Consider the following 22,947-nt stretch of genomic DNA (forward strand, 5'->3'; position numbering starts at 1 on the left):
ATGATGATGATAGACCAATAGAGCATGCTGCTTTATCATGGATGGTACAGTGCTTCTTCAGAGCTGGCTGTGTACTAACTCAAACGAGTGTATAATATCGCATCACGTTACTGAATTGTGCCTTGGTGGAAACTTTTTGGGGTGTCAGGTTGCCCATCACTCAGCACTGGATACATGGCCTTTGACCTACCTGGTTGCCGTGGTGACTGGTCTCAGTGGAGTTTGCGATAGATGATGATATCCAGGATATTGGAAATACTCAGCAATGGAAATACTTCTGTATTCTGACAGCATCTCTTAAATCAGTGATGTTAATGATCAAGAATGGCATCAGGGTCATGGGACCAACATCACTACCTGCAGGTTACTCAGTGTTTTGACCTGGAAATGTTTCTCTTTCCCTTCATTGTTCCGGGAACAATGCCTGCATTTGCTGCATATGGCTACACAGATGCTAACTCTACAGAAGTATGATGGGCAAGGACTATAGATATCTTGGACTGGTTCAGTCAACATACTCTTATACGTGTCTTGCTTTTAGATGTGTTATATATGTGTGCCCTAAGAAGGCGGCATCTAGCATTAAGGGCCCTCAGCATCCGGGACATGCCCTCTTCTCATTACCACCATCAGGGAGGTGGTAAGGGCTGAAAGCCCACTCAACATTTTGGGAACTACTATACTGCCCCCTCCCCCTCTGCCACCAGATTTCTGAACAGTCCATGAACTCATAAAACTCATTTTGTTCTCTTTTTGGAATATTTAATAATATTTCTTATTGTAAGTTATAGTAATTTTTTTTCCATGTATTGCACTTAACTGCTGCCGCCAACAAAAATTCACGATCAGTGCTGCTGATAACAAACCTGATTCTGATGCTGAGATTTCTGACAGTTGATAGAAGTTGTCCTCCTGCCTTTTCTCCAGCTTCAGTGGTCAAACGAGATGGTGAGCAAAATTAAATCGTGTACAAAGCTTCTTGTGACAGCATGGTTCTCGAAGCAATCAGTACTTGTCGAAATCTCATGACATATCCCGAACCACATGTTGAAAACATACCACTTGCCATGAAGTAACCAGGCTGTAATCTCACAGTGTGGTTGATGGTGGGATGAAGGTCCTCCAGTAGGTAAAGACACCATAGTTACTGCAAGGCAAATAGCGGAGCCTTGCATGAGTTGACTGTCCTTTGGGTGCTAAAGGTGTAGTGTCACTTTCAGTTTACAGGAATACATGGATGGATTGCAAGATAATGTGCTCAGTCCTGTACTATTTGTAGCCTTGGGAGGTGCAGACCACAAATCAATATTACTAATCAGCTTGCCTACACATGATCACATTACTCACTGGCATGAAGCAAGCTTCCACAAGTGTCTGTGTATATCTGTTGCAACACCTCTGAAGCATTTGATTGTCTCTACAGAGCTTTGGGCTATTCTGTAAGACACTACTTACTCGTTTCCTTTCTTCATAACTGAAATCAAGAAGTTGCTTAGACTCAGGACCAAATTCAATCATATGACAATATTTTATTATTAAATGTATCAAATGCAAACCTCGACTATCACAGTGTAGAAAAAATATTAGAGCACTCCATTTAAAATTCTTTAGTACTTGTACTGTACATACACGCTTAGATCCTTTCGTAACATTGCTTTTTCTTCTGAAATTTATGTAATACGCTCATATAATAACATTCTGAACGAGTGTAAGTGCTTCAGACCAGAGTAAAAAGCTACAAAGTATAGAGTCACACAGTCTCAAAAGTAACAATACCACAAACACGGCTGGCATGCTCGTACATGAATTGGGCACCAACAGCAACAAAAGACAATAGAAGGCATGACGCCTGCGTCACTAATAAAAAATAATTGTGCAGCCTAATATCAAGGCAAGAGAGTAAGTGTTTTTTAATCCTCCCAGTTGCGTGCAGTTTATATGCAGGGCTTTTCCAAGTTCAACAGTTATTGAAACAGATGACATCCATTACGATGAAAGTGCAAAGCTCTTCTGGCTAATGAAAAGTCAGTAATGTAATAACATTAAGTTGTTCCTGTTCTTGGTTCTGGCTGGGAGACAGCCTCTGGATCTAGGATTCATTTCCTTTAGAGTTTAATTCTGTAGTGTTCCTTCTTTGATCTGTTGAATGAAAAGGTTTTTCTCATCCTCTGGAGTTCTCCCATTCTGAGCTCTGACTATACACGTAGGCCTGTGCAGGTTCAGCATGTAAATCAGTTGCTGTTTCTCAGTTTTGAGTTCCTCTATTTGTGCTTTCAGTTCTGCGTTCAAAGATTCCAGTTTTTCAGACTCCTAGAGACAAGATTTTCCTGAGTTAGGATTCTTTATGTCAATGAACAAAGACACTGTTTTAAAAGTTATTCTTCAAAAGATACTCTTTCAATAGACAGCTACAGTGGTAAGCAGACATAAATGCAAGTGACAAAACAGTTATTGAAGTTTGTATGAGTACAATGTAAAGAGTGTTTGGCAACTTGGAATGACTCACAAGAGGTGTGTCCATCAGTGTGCAAAGTTATGGAAAGACTGAACAATTTCCCAGGCTGTGCTCAGGGATATAGTAACTGACTCTTGAAAATTAAAGGTTACTTTCAAAGTAATATTCCATTAACTCCCAGGGATTGTGTCAAAACCATTATAGAGAGAGAAGAGAATGTAGCCATTGTATTTTAAAAACAGTAGCAAAACTGAAAAATAGTGTTTTCAAAAGTATAGTTCAGTAAGCTCAATTTCAATTGTTAAATATTAATAGGTTGTACTGAAACAGTGTTAGGAAACAGGAATGTGAAGTGTTCGCAGCAGGTTGACAAAACTTCTTTTGGGGCTGGTAGGTAGGTAGCAAAGATAGAGGACTGACAAACCTCTTACATTTCAGAAATACTGCAGTGGATGGATAACTGGAGCCTTTGGCATTTATATAGAGAACTTAAAAAAAACATTATCTATGAGAAATAAATATGATTAATTTGTTTCTGACTTGCATTGTTGAATATGTGGCTCCAATATCAAATCACATAGTATAACCACCATAAATTTGGAGGCCAAAAATGGTCAGCTGAAGGTTGTGCCAGTGCTTTAGATGTTGTGAGTGCCTTATTGCCTGATTGGTGATGGATGTGGAAGACCCTTTAACTGTGTACAAGAAACTTCATGTACTCTGAAGTATAACTCAGTCCAAAATGGCAATTTTTACACAATTATATGGTCTTGAAACAAAAAGTGGAAAATGCATTTTGCATCATGCTTGCATAGTCTCAACTTGGCTTTTGTCTATTTAACAAGAGATAATCACAAAATAATTCGTCACATATAATAATTAGACACCCACAAAGAGGGGCAAGAATTGTGCATATAAATAGTTAGTCTTAGATTATTCACTTCAAGGTTACACCAAGGTACCACTATCTTGAGAGATGCAACAACAGAACCAAGAGTTAACAGTGATGGCACCAACAGCTCTGGCTTAGATCAACTCCAGTTCAATATTAACCCTGTACATCCCAAAATAAACCACAGTTTTTCCCCTAATCTCTCAAAGATTTATCCCAAAGGAACTAATTATTTAATTGCAACATTTCCACAAAAGCAACATCAGCCAATTAAAACCAGGATTTTCCATCTTCAGATTCTGTCTAATATCACAAGACAGCTAGCACAGGACACAGTTAATCTATTTGAGGAGTGACCAAGGATCAGCTTTCAGACCTTAGCCACTCTCATAAACATGGTACATGTTTATACTGTCTGATCAAATAGCACTACTGCTTTGGAAAATAAACATTCACTACAGCAGTTTTTGGCCACATCACTGACACCAGCTCAGTAATGTAGCATTCATACATCAGAACAAATGGAATGTACTTATTGATTAGCACATGAACTTACTTTTTGCAGTGTGTCTGTCCTTTCCTTCTTTTTATTTCGACACTTAGCTGCTGCTATTTTATTTCTTTCCCTTCTCCTTCTTCTCCTCTCATCTTCTTGTGGCGTCAACTGCAAGAATGAACATGCAAATTAATTTTCTAAGAGGTGCCTGATGGATGTAATGCTGAAGCATCAAACAGGATCATCTATACTGGATATATTTTGACAATAGCATTGACCATATTGTAGACTTACTTTAATACACTGAGAAACATGTCATTTTTAAAACATACCCGCCTTTCCACTGCGTCGTTTGAGCTCTCACTTCCCATCACAAATTCCATGGTTGGTGCTCCATTTGATATCCGTTTGCTTTGAATGGCAAATCGCAGCTCCTCCTTGACCAAAGGTGTAATGTTCGTAAACTCATCAAATACCAAAGACATCGAGGGTGAGGTACATGGAACAACTGCTGCTGTACTGACATCTGATGCAGATCCTTGTCCAACGTGTTGGAGCATGTTGGTTTTGTCTATTCAAAAGAACATCAAAGATTAAATTTCTTTGTGCAATTCAGTTAATGTTTCAAGTACTTGTTTCCCAGTTTTCTTTGGTTACATCCCATCCCTCCCTGTCATATATCAAAGTAGCTAGCGGGCAAGTACCTCAACTTGTATCCACTCCAAATAAGAGTTAGAACTGAAAACTCTTGATGGTTTTCAATTGGATAGGGGTTCGGGGATTCAAAAACCACAGGCCATAGATCTGGACTTCAACCCAAAATGCAACAGCTCAAGATCTTTTAAGAAGATTAACACAAACTAGGTAGCTTTTATGAAGCAACTTAAAAGAAGCAGAGGTGGAACTGCTTAGGAAGAAAATTCCAGAGGTTAGAACCTCGACTTAGCCACCAGTGATGAAGTGAATAAAATGAAGGAGTGATCACAGAACAGAATGGGAAGAGAACAGACATCCAGAAAGCTTGAGGAAATTACAGAGAAAGCAAGGAGCCAGGCCATAAATGTGAAGAACAGGATGATTGATGTTGATTGATCAAAATTGAGTTGTTGTTAAACCAGGAGTATGATACTTGAATAGAAACAACCAAAACAGAGCACGTGGTTGTGAATGGCACAAGTTTGGACAGGAGATCTAATGAAATAATCAGATTTGGAAGGTAACAATGCATGAACAGGGATTTCTGTAGATAAAATGAGATGGGGAGAGTCAGACAATGTTACCCCTGAGGTAGAAATACGCAGTCTCATTGATGCTGTATATGTTGCAAAGTTTATCATTAAAAAATGACATTATAAACGATTTGAATTTATACAATTGCCATGAGATATAGTATTGGTGTCCAGGAGTCAGAGTTATGACAAGCTCAAAGCTAAAAGTTTTGATCTTCCCAATATACACTCGCCGACGTGCTGGATTTAAGCTGTGGCCTGCAACTGCTGGGCTCCCAGATCTGTAGTGACTGATTTCACGGCTGTGTACTCACTTACATGAACTTCATTTCTCAATGTTACTTGCTTACTTTTATTGTTTGCACAATTTGTATTTTTTCCCTACACATTGGGTGTTTGATCTTTATACACTAGAATGCTGAAATCAAGAAATACTTCTAACCCATTTATCTTGAAGAGGTTAAAACCTCTGCTGTTACTACACAAGCCCTGGCCCAGTATGCATGGTGCTCTAACCTTATACAATTACATGCTTAGATAAAGGTTTGTAAGATAAATAATTTAACAGATGTTATGCATGGCAGCTAATTTCTTTTTTTGCAACAAAATGTTCTTAAGGTCTTTGTATGACTTATAATGCAAGTGATTGATATTAACATGGTAGATTGAAATGGCCCACGGACATAGCTGCAAAAACAAAACATAGTGCCTGGTCATACCATGCTGCAATTCTATTTCTATTAAATTTAAGAAATAGCTTTCTGAAGCTACTAAAGAGGATCTAAATTGAACTCAGCTTGGTGTAATCATATGATGTGTCCTACTATGGGGCACACCCATTTTACAGGATTTACAATCTCACCCCTGCCATTGTTAAATCCTCTTTGTGGGCAGGAAAGAGAAAGGACAGAAGTGCTCCGTGACCAAACAACACTCACTGTATCTCTGACCAGTTTTTCTGTGGAAAAGAATAAACAGTTGATGTTTCGAGCAGAGGACCTTCGACTGTTTACTCTTTTCCATGGATGGTGCCTGACCTGCTGAGCTCCTCCAGCATCTTGTGCGTGTTTCTTTGGCTTTCCAGCCTCTGTAGATTTTCTTGTGTTCAACTTTTTGGTACAAACTGACCACCACGGAGTCTCAAGACTCAAATTCAAGGGTCCAGTTTAGGAATGTGCACCTAGCAGTAATCAACAATTTCCCATCCATTAAAATAGGCAAGTTCCAGTTTTATGTATCTAATGAGCAAGGATGACCTTGCAATGCATCCGATATTAGTTTTATAAAGTTCAATTCATATTCCTAATAATTTTTTCTATAGGGAAACAGATCTGTGTTCAGGTACAGTTATCGTACAATCAGCTACTAATAAAAGCCCCTACAGAGATTGGTTTAGAAATCCATTCTCCAGCTCTATTGTTCAAAATATTTTTTATATATGAACCTCAAAATTGAAAATCATTCTCCCTTTACACATTATTGCTTTTTATAGCATAGGGTACTGAGGCAATTGCTGGCATAACAAATTTCATTACTGGCTGAAATTAGGTTAATAAGCACAGAGCAGAGACTCGACCATTCTGTATTTCAGCTGTTTCTTAGATACAGTAATGCCAGATAACAAGATAGCATACAGATAATGAAACTGGAGCAATGATGGATGGAAGAAATAAAAACTACTTTCAGTATGAAGTGTTTTCACATAGTTTCCCTTCCCACTCTAACCTTTCTCAGAATACTTCGAACATTCCAGTATATATTGATGGAACCAGCACTATTTCTAAAAGATCAAGTACAATTATTCTATTGCACTGGAGTCTACTCAGCTTTTTCAACCAATTCCGCCAGTGGGTAGAGTTATACTTTAGTCACTAATGAATGAAATCCTTTTCCAGCAGATGTTGCCAGTAAATGAATTATACTGGAACTGACGTCATGCAAATCTGTCAAAGGACAATCTGAAGAATGTTGTATACATGCAACAACAGAGAGTTGTCAATGAAGGGACATGATGTCACACTACAAGTGGTTTTATAAAAATCTAATATAGCTAAGAGATTAGAAGACAGCTGCTCGTTGACAGCTCAACATGAACACTTGCTGGATGCAGCCCTGTCATCACCTCGGCAAACAATTTATTACTGTTACACAAGCACCTAGGAATGTTTAGTGCCAGAACTCAGTGTTCCATTCAGTACATAGCACTTTAACCTCCATTCTTAACTATTACAACCACCAATAATCAACTACACCATACACAGCAAGAAAAGTGTATGTCATCCCCCTTATGCTAAGTTTGTGTCCTTATTGGAAGTCCTTGGAATAGAAATATGGATACTTCATATTCCAAGGAGAATGGGGTTGAGAGGGAAAATAAATCAGCCAAGATTGAATGGTGGGGTAGACTTGATAAACCACAGGGCCTAATTCTGCACCTATGTCCATGGTCTTACATTGAAAGATGGGTGGGGGGGGGGAATAAAACAAAGAAACAAGCACATTTTCTTTCTGTTTACTTCAAAATAGAGGGATAACTCATTCAGCGTTTCTGTAAATAACCCACATCCATTGGATAAAAAGAGAAAAATGCCCCCTACAATGCACACCTTAAATTTGTGGAAATAACAGGCCCATATGTTTTATTGTATGTTTACTGTATTACACAAGTAGCATCATTTCATTAAGTAATATTCATAGCAACACTAAGTATAGACAACAAGAAGAATACTTGGGATACATCGCCACAGATCTGTAAAGGTAAAATGGAGAGGCAGCACAGAATGTTGTGCACCAGGACCTTTATTGGACAAAATACAGAGCAGTGAAGTCATGCTTAAGTTGCACAAAACCTAATTAGACCATCATTAAGAGTTTGACATGTCTCCTGTAATGTCTGATCAGAATACAAACAGAAGCACCAGATATGGTGCAGAGATTTACAAGAACTACCAGGGCTGAAGAATGTAGTTATGAAGAGAAATTAGATAGAAGTTCCTTCCTTTGACACAAGAATCGAGATGAAAAGAAGGACATTTTATTGAGGTATATATAATTAAATATGCATCAAGTCAGGCAAGAAGTAATTAGTCACAAACACAAGAATATCTGCAGATGCTGGAAATGTTGGAGGAACTCAGCAGGCCAAACAGCATCTGCGGAAAAAAGGAAACAGTCGACATTTCAGCCGATGTAGGGTCTCAGACCGAATCGTCAACTTTTTACTCTTTCCAATAGATGCTGCCTGTCTTGCAGAGTTCCTCCAGCATTTTCTGTGTTGCTTGAAGAGGTCATTAGAATAATGATTACAGGATTCTTTTTCCCTCAAAGAAAGGTGAACTCTTCACTTGGAAGAATATAATTAGAAACCTTTTTTTTAAAAAAAGGTACCTGAATGAGCACTTGAAATGTCATAGCCGCAACACTACAGGCTAAAAGAAAGGATGTTATCTGGAATGCACTGGTCAAAGTTGGATCACTGACAGCATTTAAGAAGTGCGTAGATAAACACTTGAATCTCTTGGGCACAGAAGACTGGGGGATGGGATGTGTCCATTCTGTATGATTCTGACTAAAAGCTAAGAAGTGGGATTTTCTATCTTCCTTTTGGCTTAGAATGACGCAAGACCCTTTCTACATTTCTCCCCAATCCAGATGTTGCAGAAGATTAAAAAAAAACAGGCAATAGGAAGCTATCTTTATGATTTGGCTTGTCAGTTGTCAGAAGAGATGAAATGATACAAAAGTATTAAAATCAAAATGAGCAGGCTGGAAAATCAAATAATGCAAGATATTTTTTAATGAATTTTTTTCATTTTTGCGCATTTTGAGTCACTTTAGGAAAAGTCAATAGACAATAGATGCAGGAGTAGGCCATTCAGCCCTTCGAGTCAGCACCACCATTCACTGTGATCATGGCTGATCATCCACAATCAGTACGCTGTTCCTGCCTTATCCCCATATCCCTTCACTCCGCTATCTTTAAGAGCTCTATCTAACTCTTTTTTGAAAGAATCCAGAGAATTGGCCTCCACTGCCTTCTGAGGCAGAGCATTCCACAGAACTACAACCCTCTGTGTGAAAAAGTTTTTCCTTAACTCCGTTCTAAATTGTCTACCCCTTATTCTTAAACTATGGCCTCTGGTTCTGGACTCCCCCAACATCGGGAACATGTTTCCTGCCTCTAGCATGTCCAATCCCCTAATAATCTTATATGTTTCAATCAGATCCCCTCTCATCCTTCTAAATTCCAGTGTATACAACCCCAGTCGCTCCAATCTTTCAACATATGACAGTCCCGCCATCCCAAGAATTAACCTCGTGAACCTGCGCTGCACTCCCTCAATAGCTAGAATGTCCTTCCTCAAATTTGGAGACCAAAACTGTACACAATATTCCAGGTGCGGTCTCACCAGGGCCCTGTACAACTGCAGAAGGACCTCTTTGCTCCTATACTCAATCCTTGTTATGAAGGCCAGCATGCAATTAGCTTTTTTCACTGCCTGCTGTACCTGCATGCTTACTTTCAGTGACTGATGAACAAGGACACCAAGATCTCGTTGTACTTCCCCTTTTCCTAACTTGACACATTAAGATAGTAATCTGCCTTCCTGTTCTTGCCACCAAAGTGGATAACCTCACATTTATCCACATCTGCCATGCATCTGCCCACTCACCCAATCTGTCCAAGTCACCCTGCATTCTCATAACATCCTCCTCACATTTCACACTGCCACCCAACTTTGTGTCATCTGCAAATTTGCTAATGTTACTTTTAATCCCTTCATCTAAATCATTAATGTATATTGTAAATAGCTGTGGTCCCAGCACTGAGCCTTGCGGTACCCCACTAGTCACTGCTTGCCATTCTGAAAAGGACCCATTAATCCCTACTCTGTTTCCTGTCTGCCAACCAATTTTCTATCCATGTCAGTACCCTACCCCCAAATACCATTTGCGCTAATTTTGCACACTAACCTCCTATGTGGGACCTTAACAAAGGCTTTCTGGAAGTCCAGGTACACTACATCCACTGGCTTTCCCATGTCCATTTTCATAGACACATTCTCAAAAAATTCCAGAAGATTAGTCAAGCATGATTTCCCCTTCATAAATCCATGCTGACTCGGACCTATCCTACCACTGCTATCCAAATATGCCGCTATTACATCTTTTATAATTGATTCCAGCATCTTCCCCACCACTGATGTCAGACTAATTGGTATATAATTGCCTGTTTTCTCTCTCTCTCCTTTCTTAAAAAGTGGGATAACATTAGCCACCCTCCAATCCGCAGAAACTGATCCTGAATCTATAGAACATTGGAAAATGATTACCAATGTGTCCACGATTTCTAGAGCCACCTCCTTAAGTCATCAAATTTCGGCTTAAAAGAATGGCATTTAGGGTGTTTTTACTGCTGTAAAATGTCAAAACGGGTCAAATTTGACTAAAACAGTATGTAAGGGATAAATATGTTATATACTTTTGAGTTTGGGAGATTCCACCAAGTCACCACCTTCAGTGTCTCTCCTGTGAATTTGACCACAGTCACAATACTAATGTACTTTTATTAGATATGTGTGGATCAGATGTCTATTAAAATTGGGAATGCTGTTCTTAGAGCACTTTGCATAATGGCTTATAATAAATAATTGAGGTAATTACAATGATTTACTGAAACCTCTCAGACAGGGCTTCCTCAAGAAGCAAGGGCAAGAATGTTACTCTTGTTCTTCATAATCCAAACTGGATTATCCCAATGCTCTTGTTCTTCACACTCACTATATCCTAAATACGTGAAGCTGATGGCTCTCCAATCTCTGTCCATGTCAAAAATTGGAGAGGTTGTCAGCTTCAAGAGTTTATAAACTAGACTGAAGTTAGGAATCAGATCAGAGAATGGTAGAAATTTGTAACATTTCATACAAATGGCAATTCATATTAGTGAAATTTATAGATGTTTGTTAATAGATAGTCATAGTCAGAGAAGTACAGCACAGAAACAGGCCTTCAGTCCATCTAGTCCATGCTGAAACAATTTAAACTGCCTGCTCCCATCAACCTGCACCGGAACTATTGCCCTCCATATCCCTACTATCCATGTACCTATCCAAACTTCTCAAACATTGAAATTGAGCTCACATACATCACTTGTACCGGCAGCTCATTCCACACTCTCATGACCCTCTGAGTGAAGAAGTTTTCCTTTATGTTCCCCTTAAACTTCTCACGTTTCACCCTTGACCCATGACCTCTGGTTGTTGTCCCACCTAACCCCAGTGGAAAAAGCCTGCTTGCATCTATCCTATCTATACCCTTCATAATCGTGTATACTTCTATCAAATCTTTTCTCAATCTTCTACATTCTAAATAATACACCCCTAACCTATTCAATCTTTCCTTATAACAAGTCCTCAAGACCTGGCAACATCCTTGTAATATTTCTCTGCACTGTTTCAACCTTGTTTACATCTTTCCTGTAGGTAGGTGACCAAAACTGCACACTATTCTCAAAATTAGGCCTCGCGTACGTCTTATACAACTTCAACAGAACATCCCATCTCCTGTACTCAATACTTTTGATTTATGAAGGCCAATGTACCAAAAGCTTTCTCTACAACCCTTTCTGTGATGCCACTTTCAAAAAGTTATGGACCTATATTCAGAGAACCCTTTGTTCTACCACACTCCTCAGTGCCCTAGTGATCACCGTGCAAGACCTTCCCTGGCTGGTCCTACCCAGTGCAAAACCTCACACTTGTCTGCATTAAGTTCCATCTGTCATTTTTCAGATAGTTTAAATGCAGTTAATTTATGTTCGATACACGTTTAAATTCAAACAAAAACCTTAAAACATATTTAAAACTCAAGAGGACTTCTATCTTATAAGACTTTCAAATTGAAAACTATTTCTAAAACAAAAGGATTTCCAAACACAGAACAACTTCTATAAGCTAAAAAGACAAACCCATGGGCTGCAGATGAACCAGCTGTCTGTGGCAGAAAATGAAGGCATCATTCTGTTACCAAAATTTAGTTTTACTGGTAATCTCATCAACTGAGAAAATAAAACCTGTACTAAAGTCCTGCTCAGGGAAATCAGCTTGGACCGATCTCATGGTGCGCACCAGTTTTTTAATAAATCTCCCGTTATTTCAAATGCCTAATCTGCGTGGCCTTTCAGTTTGCACCTACAATGGCATTAAAGGAAACAGGAAATGTGGACTGCGTATGAAGTTAAGTCATACACAAATCTTGATCTTGTGCTACTGGGAAAAGTCAGAATTGGAGGTTGTGCCAAAATCTTACTGATCAGTATCAAGGGAAACGTAGGCTATCAGTTCAGTACAGTTGATGCTGGGGTTCAGGTGAAAGCTGAAATAAAGAGATCTTACTGATTAATCGAGTAGGGTTTAAATAGGGTCTACCTTTTCCCAGTGAATCCATTTCCAGTATTAGTCTGCAGTTTGGTTAAATTTGAGATCAGGCATTTCTGCTGTTGTCATCCAGAATTAACGCATCATTTGCCAGAATATTAGAATGAAAACAGATTCACAATCTTCACCTTCCTTGGCATTAGCAATTTTTCATGGAAGTCCAAAATCCTCTTTAAGAGGCACTTCTCCATCACAAGTAGCCAGTTCCAGAAGTGATGTGTATACATCAACAGGTAGCTATTGCAATCGTATCACTTTGTCACTGACTGATCAAACCCCAATCAATTTAGTATATCTTTAAAAAGCAAAGAGGAAAAAAATAATTCACTGTTTGTACAAAGAAAAAGTTATAACCTTTCAAGTGACATTTTCTCGGAAATGTTCAACGCAAGCTTACAGGAAGAATCAGTTTGTACAGTATCAATATTTGGTTTGTTCATAAACATTCACACAGCAATGAGGCAACACCTAAAAATGTTGCATCATCAGGCAAGATCAAACAGATTGATGGCAATGACTAGCATGTACGTTGTGACTGGCAGTCAGATATTTCTGATTAAATGCGTGAGAAGTTACAGCCACCACTTAATACAACTGCTGGCACCTATTGCACTTGGCATTAGAACTAAGATTAATAGAAAAATGAACCATGGCACAGATACTTAAACGTTTCTTGGAGCATAACTCCGAAAAGGTTTTTTGAACAGATATATAACAATTTAAAAACTGAAACACCTAACTTGTGTTAAAACATTACAAGGTTTAAAGTCAAAGAGCAAAAGCCATGACGACACACAGATGTGAAAATAAAAGCTTTCTGATGACAGTTAGAGCTTCTGCTCAGCTTTCATCGCGTAAGTACAGTAGAAGTACTGTACTCATTAAATCTAGTTTAAAGTTCTGCCCCTTTCATTAAAAAAAAGCTTCCACCTTATTTACTGTGGGGAAACTTGTCAAATCCTTTCCAAGAAAGTTGACAGCTACGTGGCGTTTATGGTTGGAATGGTTTGCACTGAAAAAACTTGCTGGGTTTCAGTGACATAACTTTGATGACAATGTCACATTAACTCTGATTGCAGGCACTATTTGCTCCTATTTCACAGGAGACAATAATAAAGACCTGCTCTTAATCAGTTCTATTACATTAGTGAAACAGTCTGACTATCAAAGCCTCTAAAATCTTCAGTAGAATAATCATGATTATTTGCTTTCATATAATGACACTGGACCTCAGCACTGTAACTGCATAAAAATACTCACGGCTTCTGTTAATAGCAGAACTTTGTAGGAAGAAAGTTAAATTTCTTCTGTGCAATACTTTAGATTAAATGTTTCTGAAATTAATTCAGAAGTTCGGGCTAAGTTTTTTGAATTCCAAGATCAATACATTGAAAATCAATAGACGCATTTAACCAACAGAAATGCATTGATTTTTTTCCCAGTAACATCCTACCTTAATCATACAAACATTGTCCATATTGGTGCTCAGAGTGTAAGACAACAAAAGCAGCACTCTCAATACGGTGATAGGTATTGATCAATACCAACGGGGGACCTCTTTAAAGTTCTCATCTTATTGGTTCCCATCCATAGCAAAGCCACATTGGTAGACAATTTTTGCAAGCTGTGTGCTATTGAGGTTACTTCACTGCTAGATTTACCCTAACAGCCAGGTTATTCAGCATCAACAAAACAGTATCTGAGACCAGCCTCAGATTATTCCAAACCCTACACTTCCGGGGCTGATAGAAGCACCTCCTGCTCCATGTAGGACTACAACCAGAAATACAGTGACCTTACTTTCTGCAAGAAACTCTAACTGTCAAGCCTTTTAAGCCTCTTTGCCATTGATGCACATTTGGATCATGCGATTTCTTCCCAAAAGAATTTAATAAATAAATATAAGTTTAACATATTTTGGGAGATCAGTTTAAAGGTGGTATAACAATAATAAATAATAATTCCATAACCCAAAATACTCACTCCTACTATCCCCATTATTTGGCAGGAATAAAAAGGCTTGAAATGCTTTCACATTACGTTTGATGTAATCAGTATGTCGACAAGCTTTCATTTGCAATAATCAGATAATGAAATGGAACATGGTGAAAATCTCCCATGCTGCTTCGCTTTCTTTTAAAACCACAACAAAATTGAAAGCATAGCCAAAGAATTATTGATGCAAGTTTTGTCAAGTCATGGATTTGTCATAAGTTTTCTGTTAAATAACTCTATTGATATTGAGTAATGCTTCTAAAATGGAAAACTGAGGACAGTTAGGGCATGTGTGAAAGGAACAAAGCCTTTTCTTGAAATATGGCCGGATAACCATGATGACTAATGTGCCTGTGAAATACAAATAGTCTGACATGGCCTCTGATGAATAATTTTCTTCCTGGAAAGCCCAGTAAATTCCATTTCCCTTAAGTTCAAACGGAATGTCTTCTGTCCAAATAGTATGCTTAATGCTTGTACAAAATGAAAATTCAATAGTTTTACAAATTCCAAGAAAAAAAATTAATTTACAATTCTTAAGTTTAAGATTTCCTAATACAAATAGGATCAATTTGCGCCTATGTTTCCTGATATAAAACTGTAGATGAAAATTACAGATAGAAATAATTTTGCAGGGTTTGAAATGTTAATACCCTATTCCTGTGGAGGTCCAGCCCATTATGAAATTGTCTATTGCTTGCTCCCAAACAATGCACAGCAATAACCACTACATACTGCCAGGAAATACACAGGTAGCATTCTAAAGCCACCCCTAAATAGAGAGAGAACCATAATAAAAATTTCTTAAAGCAAGTATGTCCTAACTTTACAATTTTTATGGTGATTTCTGATTTGGCATTAGCAGAGAGTACAAAAGAGATATCACACAAAATAAAGGCTAAATCAAATTCCCTAAGTGGGAAAATAATCGAGGATAGATCAGTTGTGGTGATTTGATGAAGAACATAAAATTTTGATTTTGTCACACTGCAGGAAGTGAAGTAGCCAGCCGGTAGCATAGCGGCATCGGCAATGGCCTTTGAGGCGAGGGGTCCCGGATGACTCCTTGCCCGCTTTCCATCCATACTGGATGGAATAACTTCTTTACAGTTATAAGAATGGAAACATCTACACCTCAGTGAACCCACATCCAGATTAATCAAGTATCAAAGGGATAAAGGAATAAAAGCAAGAATAAGTGGAAGAAAAATTCTTAGACTGAATGGCCCATTTCTTGTGCTGTCTAGAATAGTCTTCATGTTATTGCTGCAGAGTATCACGTGGTCAGAAATTGAATGTGTTCAAGTTGCTCATATAAGCAAGTTACACGAACAAACTTGTACACACTTGTCAGTGTGTTGACAGACCATTGTTAAAAATGCCCATGCCTTAAACTCAGGAGTTCAGGACAAATACCTTTTTGACACCAAGGGTATATTGGAATAAAATCTTGTTGCTAAGGCTCCTCAGTCAGGTGGAGGAACAGATTTCAACAAGGACAAAATTTTAAACCTACAAGTTTAAGATAAACTTTAATACACAGGATATTTTTGACAGGTATGCAGGACACTTCATCACCATTTGAGTGCTTCTGCTGAGTAAACAGAAGTTTCTTCAAATGAGAGTCAGAAACAGACAGTGGCTTAATATTTGATCTCAAGAAAACATGTGGGCTATTTTCCTCCTTCACCATTACGGTGGTCTTTCCCCCAACTATAAATACACATCTTACCTCCCACCCATGCATGCAAAAGCCTTAAATGCCTTTGTTTTTAAAGTAATATCAAGCACAAATTTTAAAGTTGTCTATTTCCATTTGAAGAAGAGTTCCACACTTCATTGAAATTTACCACCTGAGGAAGTTATTCAATCATGGTTTGCTACAACAGTGAGTGGACCTTAGGTTAATCCCACCTCTCATCTCATAGTTCATCGCTCCTCAAGTGCATGTAACAGTGGATCTTCCAACTCTTGCCAGAAAGGTATTGTTTTTGTCTGTGTTTAACAGGTAAAATAAGAGAAGGAAAGCAATATCTATAATATACGTGAGTATTTTAGCCAATAGCATAATACTATGAATATGAAATATGAAAGCTTGTTGCTAATGCTTCTCAGTCAGGTGGAGGAATTAATTTCAGCAGCAAGAGTGAAATTTTAAACTTACAAATTCAACATGAAGTTTAATGTACAAGATATATTAGGCAAAAAGCAAGAGATTTCATGATTCTCCAACTGAGATAGCAAGGCACTATAACTTATTATCTTAAATGTTCACTTTTCACTTTCTAGCTCAGTGCAACCCAAGAATGACTAAGTACATTGGATTTTCCTCTCATTTTAATCCCAAAATGGTGATGACGATACATTGTGGAATTTCCTCTTGAGAACAATTAGCTAAATAGAAAATAGGGACTAGTATTTATCATCTTTAACAATGACTAATCAAGATTAACCCTGCCCAAAAAAAAATGATGCTTGTCCCTAATTTTAATAATCAAAGCTGCATTACAAGCAATTATAGTTTTTCTATACACATGTAGACTTATAGTGGAGAATCACCCTCCTGCCATACCTACCCATTCACCCCCTCCCTCACCTGCACTCAAGGTCTCAAACAGTCCTTCCAAGTGAGGCAACATTTCACCTGCAAACCTGCCGGGGTTGTCTATTGTGTCCAGTGCTCCCGGTGTGGCCTCCCCCGCAATGGTAAGACCCATGGTAAATTGGGGAACGCTTCAGCAAGCACCTCCGCTTCATCAGAACTTCCCGGTGGCCAACAGTTTAATTCCACTTCCCATTCTGACATGTTGGCCCATGGCCTCCTCTTTTGCCAAGTTGAGGCCACCCTCAGGATGGACGAGCAACGCCTTATATTTGATCTGGGTAACAGTTAACCTGATAGCATGAATGTTGATTTCTCCCTCTGGTAATTTTTTCCCCTCCCCTCTTCTTCTATCCCCACTCTGACTTTTTACCTCTTCTCACCTGCCTATCACTTTCCCCTGGGTCCCCTCCTCCTCCCCTTTCTCCTATGATCCACTCTCCGCTCATATCAGATTCCTTCCTCTGCACCCAATTGGATTCACCTATCACCTTCTAGCTTTCCTTCTTCCCCTCCCCCACGCCTCTTTATTCTGGAGTCTTCGCCCTTCCTTTCCAGTCCTGAAGAAGGGTTTTGGCCCAAAATGTCGACTGCTTATTCATTTCCATGGATGCCACATGCCCTGCTGAGTTCCTCCAGCATTTTGTGTGTGTTGCTTTAGATTTCCAGCATCTGCAGACTCTTCCATGTTTATGAGTTTGTTATTGATTTTTCTGTTCTGCTATGTTCAAAGCAAGAGTTAATGCTTTGTATTACATTAATTAACTCCGCCATGGACAGTCCCAAGCCCAGCTGCAGAAGGAAGAGGGTTGGGCATGTGGCTAGCCATCGCATCCCATAAAAACAATGATAAAGAAACACCAACAGCAGTTCCAAAGACCTAAACCCTGGGAAAGAAAGGATACACCAAGGAGATGGGCTACAACTTGCAAGATTGACCCACGACAGAGGACTCTGGCAATGTACTGTTGTCTACCTGTGCCCCAAGGGTGATGGGACTTAACCACTACATTAATTACATCAGACAACTTCCTAATTAAACCTTCTCCAAAATGTACTACAATTACTCTGCAATTACAATTGTGTGGTAGTATCTAAGGTAATGACCATTCCCCCCAACTTCCCGAATGATTTAGCCAAGAATTTTATTTCCCTGCATGACTTCCGCATCAGTGCCGAGGATCTAACTCAGTTGTCCAGCATTATGCTGCAACAGGCACTACCAAAACAACTATGTTTCAAGTTGAAGATCCTCCTCTGCAGTCCATCTCTGCACCCTATCACATACATTCCCTTTGTTCTCTCTGCAGCCTGTAACATGCATGCCTTCCCCTTCTTCCAATTCCGAAGAGGGTTCAGCAGTCTGTAATTTTGCTGGCTGACCTGCTAAGGAATTTCGGCACTTAGTATTTCCATTTTCTAAATTAAGTGCCTGGTTAAGTTTCACAACTGGCATAATTTGTCATGAAAACAGTCTAAAGAAAAAAGGAACAGTCCTGGTTCAGCTGCATACTGCTAAAAAAGTCGTATGATCTGAACTTTTAGGGAAAGTGAAGTACCAAATAGAAAGCAGATGCACATTAAGCAATTAAGGGTAAAATGATACAAAGCTGAAACATTATGCAATTCAATTAAGCCATTTAAGTATTTTGCATTGCTGTTTTTCCATTATAATGCTATGCATGATTACATATTTATAAATACATATGGCAATATACACATAAAATACCACAATGGAAAAGTGATCTACTGTCATTGCTCTTAATATTTTAGCCCACTACACAGGAAAATATTGCTGATCTGAGCATGAGGCAAGATTTTTTTTTGCCTTAAGAATACAGAATGTATCAGTCATTCTTCCTGTTATTGATGTTGACACAATGAAAGCCATCTGCCCCTTGACTAAAATAGCAGGACACAACTTTAAAATCTCTATTTTGAAAACTTATGTCCAATTCGTAAAACATACGACACCAAAGATGAGAATGACCTCTGACTATTTTTTAGTGGAAAGTAATAGTTCTTTTGCATTCTAGCCCACTCACATCTCAACACAAAACACCCTTTTTGAACCAAGATTGCATTTTCACAAGAAAAACAATCATTTAAGCTACTTATCTTTGAATTCCTACCTCCAGAAAGCTTCTCCCTTAAAATTTGCACTTTAAACATGTTTTATTTGATAAATCTTTCATTTCATGAGCACATGGTCTCACATAAACTTGCCCATAGCTGACTTTGACCCTGAGGAGCACTGACTACATGCTAAAATAGATGTCAGCTCTTCACCCAGTTTTCCTTTCCACAGATGCTGCCTGATTTGCTGAGTTTTTCCAGCAGTTCTGCTTTTATTTCAGATTTCCAGTATGCAGTTTACTTGCACACATGGTCTCATCATTCGGAATATTAAATGCTAATCGGAGGGTTGCTAAATGTTTGAAACATTCCTAAAGAAGAGTCTGGGCCTAAAAAGTCGAAACATTCATTGCCATAGATGCTGCCTGGCCTGCTGAGTTCCTCCAGCATTTTGTGTGTATTGCAATTGATCCAGAGGATAACCCTTAATCCTGAGCAACACACAAAAATGTTGGATGCATTAAACTTAAGAGCACATATGGAATTTATTAATGGGAGAATTTGTTCATCTTTTACACTAACCCTAGCAAGCATCTCCGGAGAGGAATAAACAGTCGACACTTCCGGCGAAGATCCTTTATTGGGACAATCTCTTGTGTCTAAATACTGAGACTGTTCACAGATAATACAACTAACCATAACCAGGAGCTACACATGGGCCAATATACAGTATTTACGTAAGAGGAGTACATTTGGTAGTTATTTCAAATGAGGAGGATGTTGTGAATAGACTTTCTGGAAGGGACTGACTATCTCTCCAGGAGGCAAATAGATTTTACTGAAGCCTGCCTTGTTTGGAATCTTCTTGATAAATCTGCTCCCGTATGTCTGGACTTAGTGGCTCTGTTTGCCAGAGTCAGAGTCAAAGGTGGACAAGTTCTCCCTTTAATAAACTCCACGCCTGCTCTTAAATTTAATGCCACTGGTTTTGATAGGCAAAGTGCACGGTCAGGCATGAAATGGTATATAATCATCAGTGGGACATAACCCCCCGCTCTCGTCTACCGCCCTCACACAACGTCAGATCGGACATCCTCAGTGTTTCCATCATGCGAGTAAATGGAAGCACTGCAACTTCAAAACTTTGCAACTAACTGCAGCAAGGCGGAGATTGGAAAACTTAGGCGCTTTTTACAAGAAACTCTGCCGTGTCATCTGACAGTGACGCCGCTTCTCGGTGCTCTGACTAAGCAGATCTCGACTGTTGGTTAACCCTGTATGGGTTGGGGGGGGGGCGGTGGACGGGTTGCCCGATCACGAAAATTCTGTTGCTTTTACAAACGGTGATGTTGTTAATGGGGCGGAGGTGAAGGAAGAAGGCGGTCGGACGTGGTGAACCGATGGCGAAGAGTCGCCATGATCATATTCAATAAACTCTACAGGCGAAGTAAAACGATTGTAGCGATTCAGCGGGACCCCGTAGACAGCAGATATGTTCACAGCAGACCTTTGAGTATTCTACAGCCCAGAGGCGGCTGGAAAGGTCGGGCAGTAAGCCGGCTCCGGGACGGGATGAATGATTCTCCGGACTCGGACGGGGTTGGGCTTTCAGTCGGGCAATGTTTTTTTTGGGATTAGGCATCAAACCAAACAAAACCCGCGGGGAAGTAGCGTGGCCCTTTAACAAAGTCTCAAAGCAGAACCAGTCGGGGCAAACCGCTGTACGTCTCCCTGAAAAAAGCGGGCTCAGACAGCCGAGGCTCCCCGGGCCGACTTACCTCTGGTGCTAGTTGGCTCCGTACGCGGGCAGACAGTGCTTCACTCTGCGATCAGCGGCGCTCTCTCGGCGCTCGGCCGCCCAACCTGTACAGTTTCTGAAAAAGTTGCGGAACACCGTTCGAGGTTGCATCACTGCCCTTATATAGTGAGTCTGAGCTTTGGTATTTACAAGCCTTGGCAACTGACGTCATTCTATTTATAGAGCGGGGAAGCTTTCCATGTGATGATGCAACCAGCTCCGCTCCGAGGGAACTGAGCTCTGCGCACCATAACAGGACCATATCAGTTTGATTAAACCCAGAGATGGCAGAGTAGTGAGCAAATGTGGCTCCGAACAACGAAATGACCGTAGACAGCTGGCATCTGATGAGAAAAGGACCCCAACTTCGATGCTTAAGCTGTTTGTCTAAAATAGACAAGTCATCTTCAGGACATTTTTTTTAAAAAATGTATCTCATTTTGAGAAATACAAATTATAGATTGGTGCTAACTGTGCTGGCTTTAATATATATGCTTTTCCCATAAAAATTAAACATATACATAATTATTACCTGTCGTTAGATGGACAAATCGATACCATTAAGTCCACTGTAGAAACTGGTATCGCTGATACTCTTCCGTTGGAAAACTGACAAATTTAGAGAAACAAAATCCAAAATTACATCTCGGCTTTTAAATCAGGCTAGACAAATTCGACTGTGATGTTTGGTCTTGAGAAATAACGAACTCTTACCGAAAGTGTGGAACAAGCTATTGATAACTTCGGCCCTAAAGTCAATATTACATGCAGTCAAATAACTAAATGCTGTAGTTTAAACTCACGGCATTGTTAATAATACATCTTTCAAACTTTCTATATCCAATAATCAAATAGCTTCGTCTCTTGGTAACATTGTAATATATTTCGTCGATCTGTCATTGATCGAATGACTACCATAATCCTCAAATGTATTTGGTTTGCTTCAAATATGAAAGTTGAAATAATCATTACTCAAAAGGAACAACTTGCTGAAATGTATTATCTCGTTGAACACCGAGACGTAGAAATATGACGTTGGGCGCATCCAGTAGGCGCCAGGTAAGAATGGTCTATCCGCCAATCATGGACAAGTTTGAATCTCTTCAATCCTTATTCATAGGTTTTAAACGCGTAAAAATATAAATGTCAAATGATTGTAAGTAATTGGCATCCGGTGGTCAGTAACGCATGCGATCAGTGAATTAACTCATTTTCGATGACTACGAATGCTGGAATTTGCTTCACGGTGTTACTCTCTCAATCATTGCCCTGTTATTAGTGTTTTTATTCAGCGGGAAGATATGTCTCACACAATAAATTTACCCACTCTTACTTGGCTAACGAGGGCTCAGTTCTCATTTCTCCCTGCCTACGCGGGACCACAAAATTGACCACCGATTTAGCTGTCTCGATACTTGAAAGAAGTTGGATAACATTGACTCGTACCGATGTGAACCAGTATTGTACTTTGAAATTCCCGAATACAGCAACGCTGGTAATTGACGTCTGGGAGCTGCGTAAAAGATGTTTTAAAAAGGGAAAAGAAACCTGAAGCCTTCACCTTTTCGGATCCTTTGCACGTCAGGTCTGGCTTGGTTGTTTGGTGACATGTTTTCGACCTAACTGAGCTTTAGCAACTTCTTTATGTACATTGGGTATAGTATTTTCAATTTATATTTTTAATTCGAATGACTATAATACTTGAATATAGCTTAAACTTTCCTGGTGTAATTTTGACGTTATTAGCAGTGTAGATTATAGAGGTTTATTTTAGTTCACATAAGAATATAAACTGAACGGACATTTGTTTGGAAGTATTTTCATTGGAATACTGTTCTTTACCCGTATGTGTCTTCATGAAATAATGTCCTAAATGTTTGTAGCCCTGAAATTACTTAAATGTTTTCGTTTTTCCTCTGTAATACAGAAACTTTAACTTCTCGGCTAATTGATATAGGGAACAGTGGC

General features: G+C 39.2%; 1 protein-coding gene across 1 annotated transcript; it reads right to left on the reverse strand.

Annotated features, from left to right (window-relative positions):
* Positions 1 to 1,509: 1,509 nt before the first annotated feature.
* Positions 1,510 to 21,099, reverse strand: atf3 (activating transcription factor 3). Its single transcript, XM_072265167.1, has 4 exons — positions 20,960 to 21,099; positions 4,176 to 4,414; positions 3,904 to 4,011; positions 1,510 to 2,310 (listed from the first exon to the last, which is right to left on the reverse strand). The coding sequence occupies exons 2-4, from the start codon at positions 4,401 to 4,403 to the stop codon at positions 2,113 to 2,115; spliced, it is 534 nt and encodes a 177-aa protein (XP_072121268.1). The 5' UTR covers positions 4,404 to 4,414; positions 20,960 to 21,099; the 3' UTR covers positions 1,510 to 2,112.
* Positions 21,100 to 22,947: the final 1,848 nt, after the last annotated feature.

This window comes from Mobula birostris, chromosome 8 (assembly GCF_030028105.1).
Source record: "Mobula birostris isolate sMobBir1 chromosome 8, sMobBir1.hap1, whole genome shotgun sequence".
In the NCBI taxonomy this organism is placed as follows: Eukaryota; Metazoa; Chordata; class Chondrichthyes; order Myliobatiformes; family Myliobatidae; genus Mobula; species Mobula birostris.

Coding starts and splice junctions, on each gene's coding strand:
- atf3 (XM_072265167.1), bottom strand. CDS start 4,403: ATGCTCCAACACGTTGGACAAGGATCTGCATCAGATGTCAGTACAGCA. Junction 4,012..4,175: donor ACGACGCAGTGGAAAGGCGG/GTATGTTTTAAA, acceptor TCATTCTTGCAG/TTGACGCCACAAGAAGATGA. Junction 2,311..3,903: donor GGACAGACACACTGCAAAAA/GTAAGTTCATGT, acceptor TCTTGTCTCTAG/GAGTCTGAAAAACTGGAATC.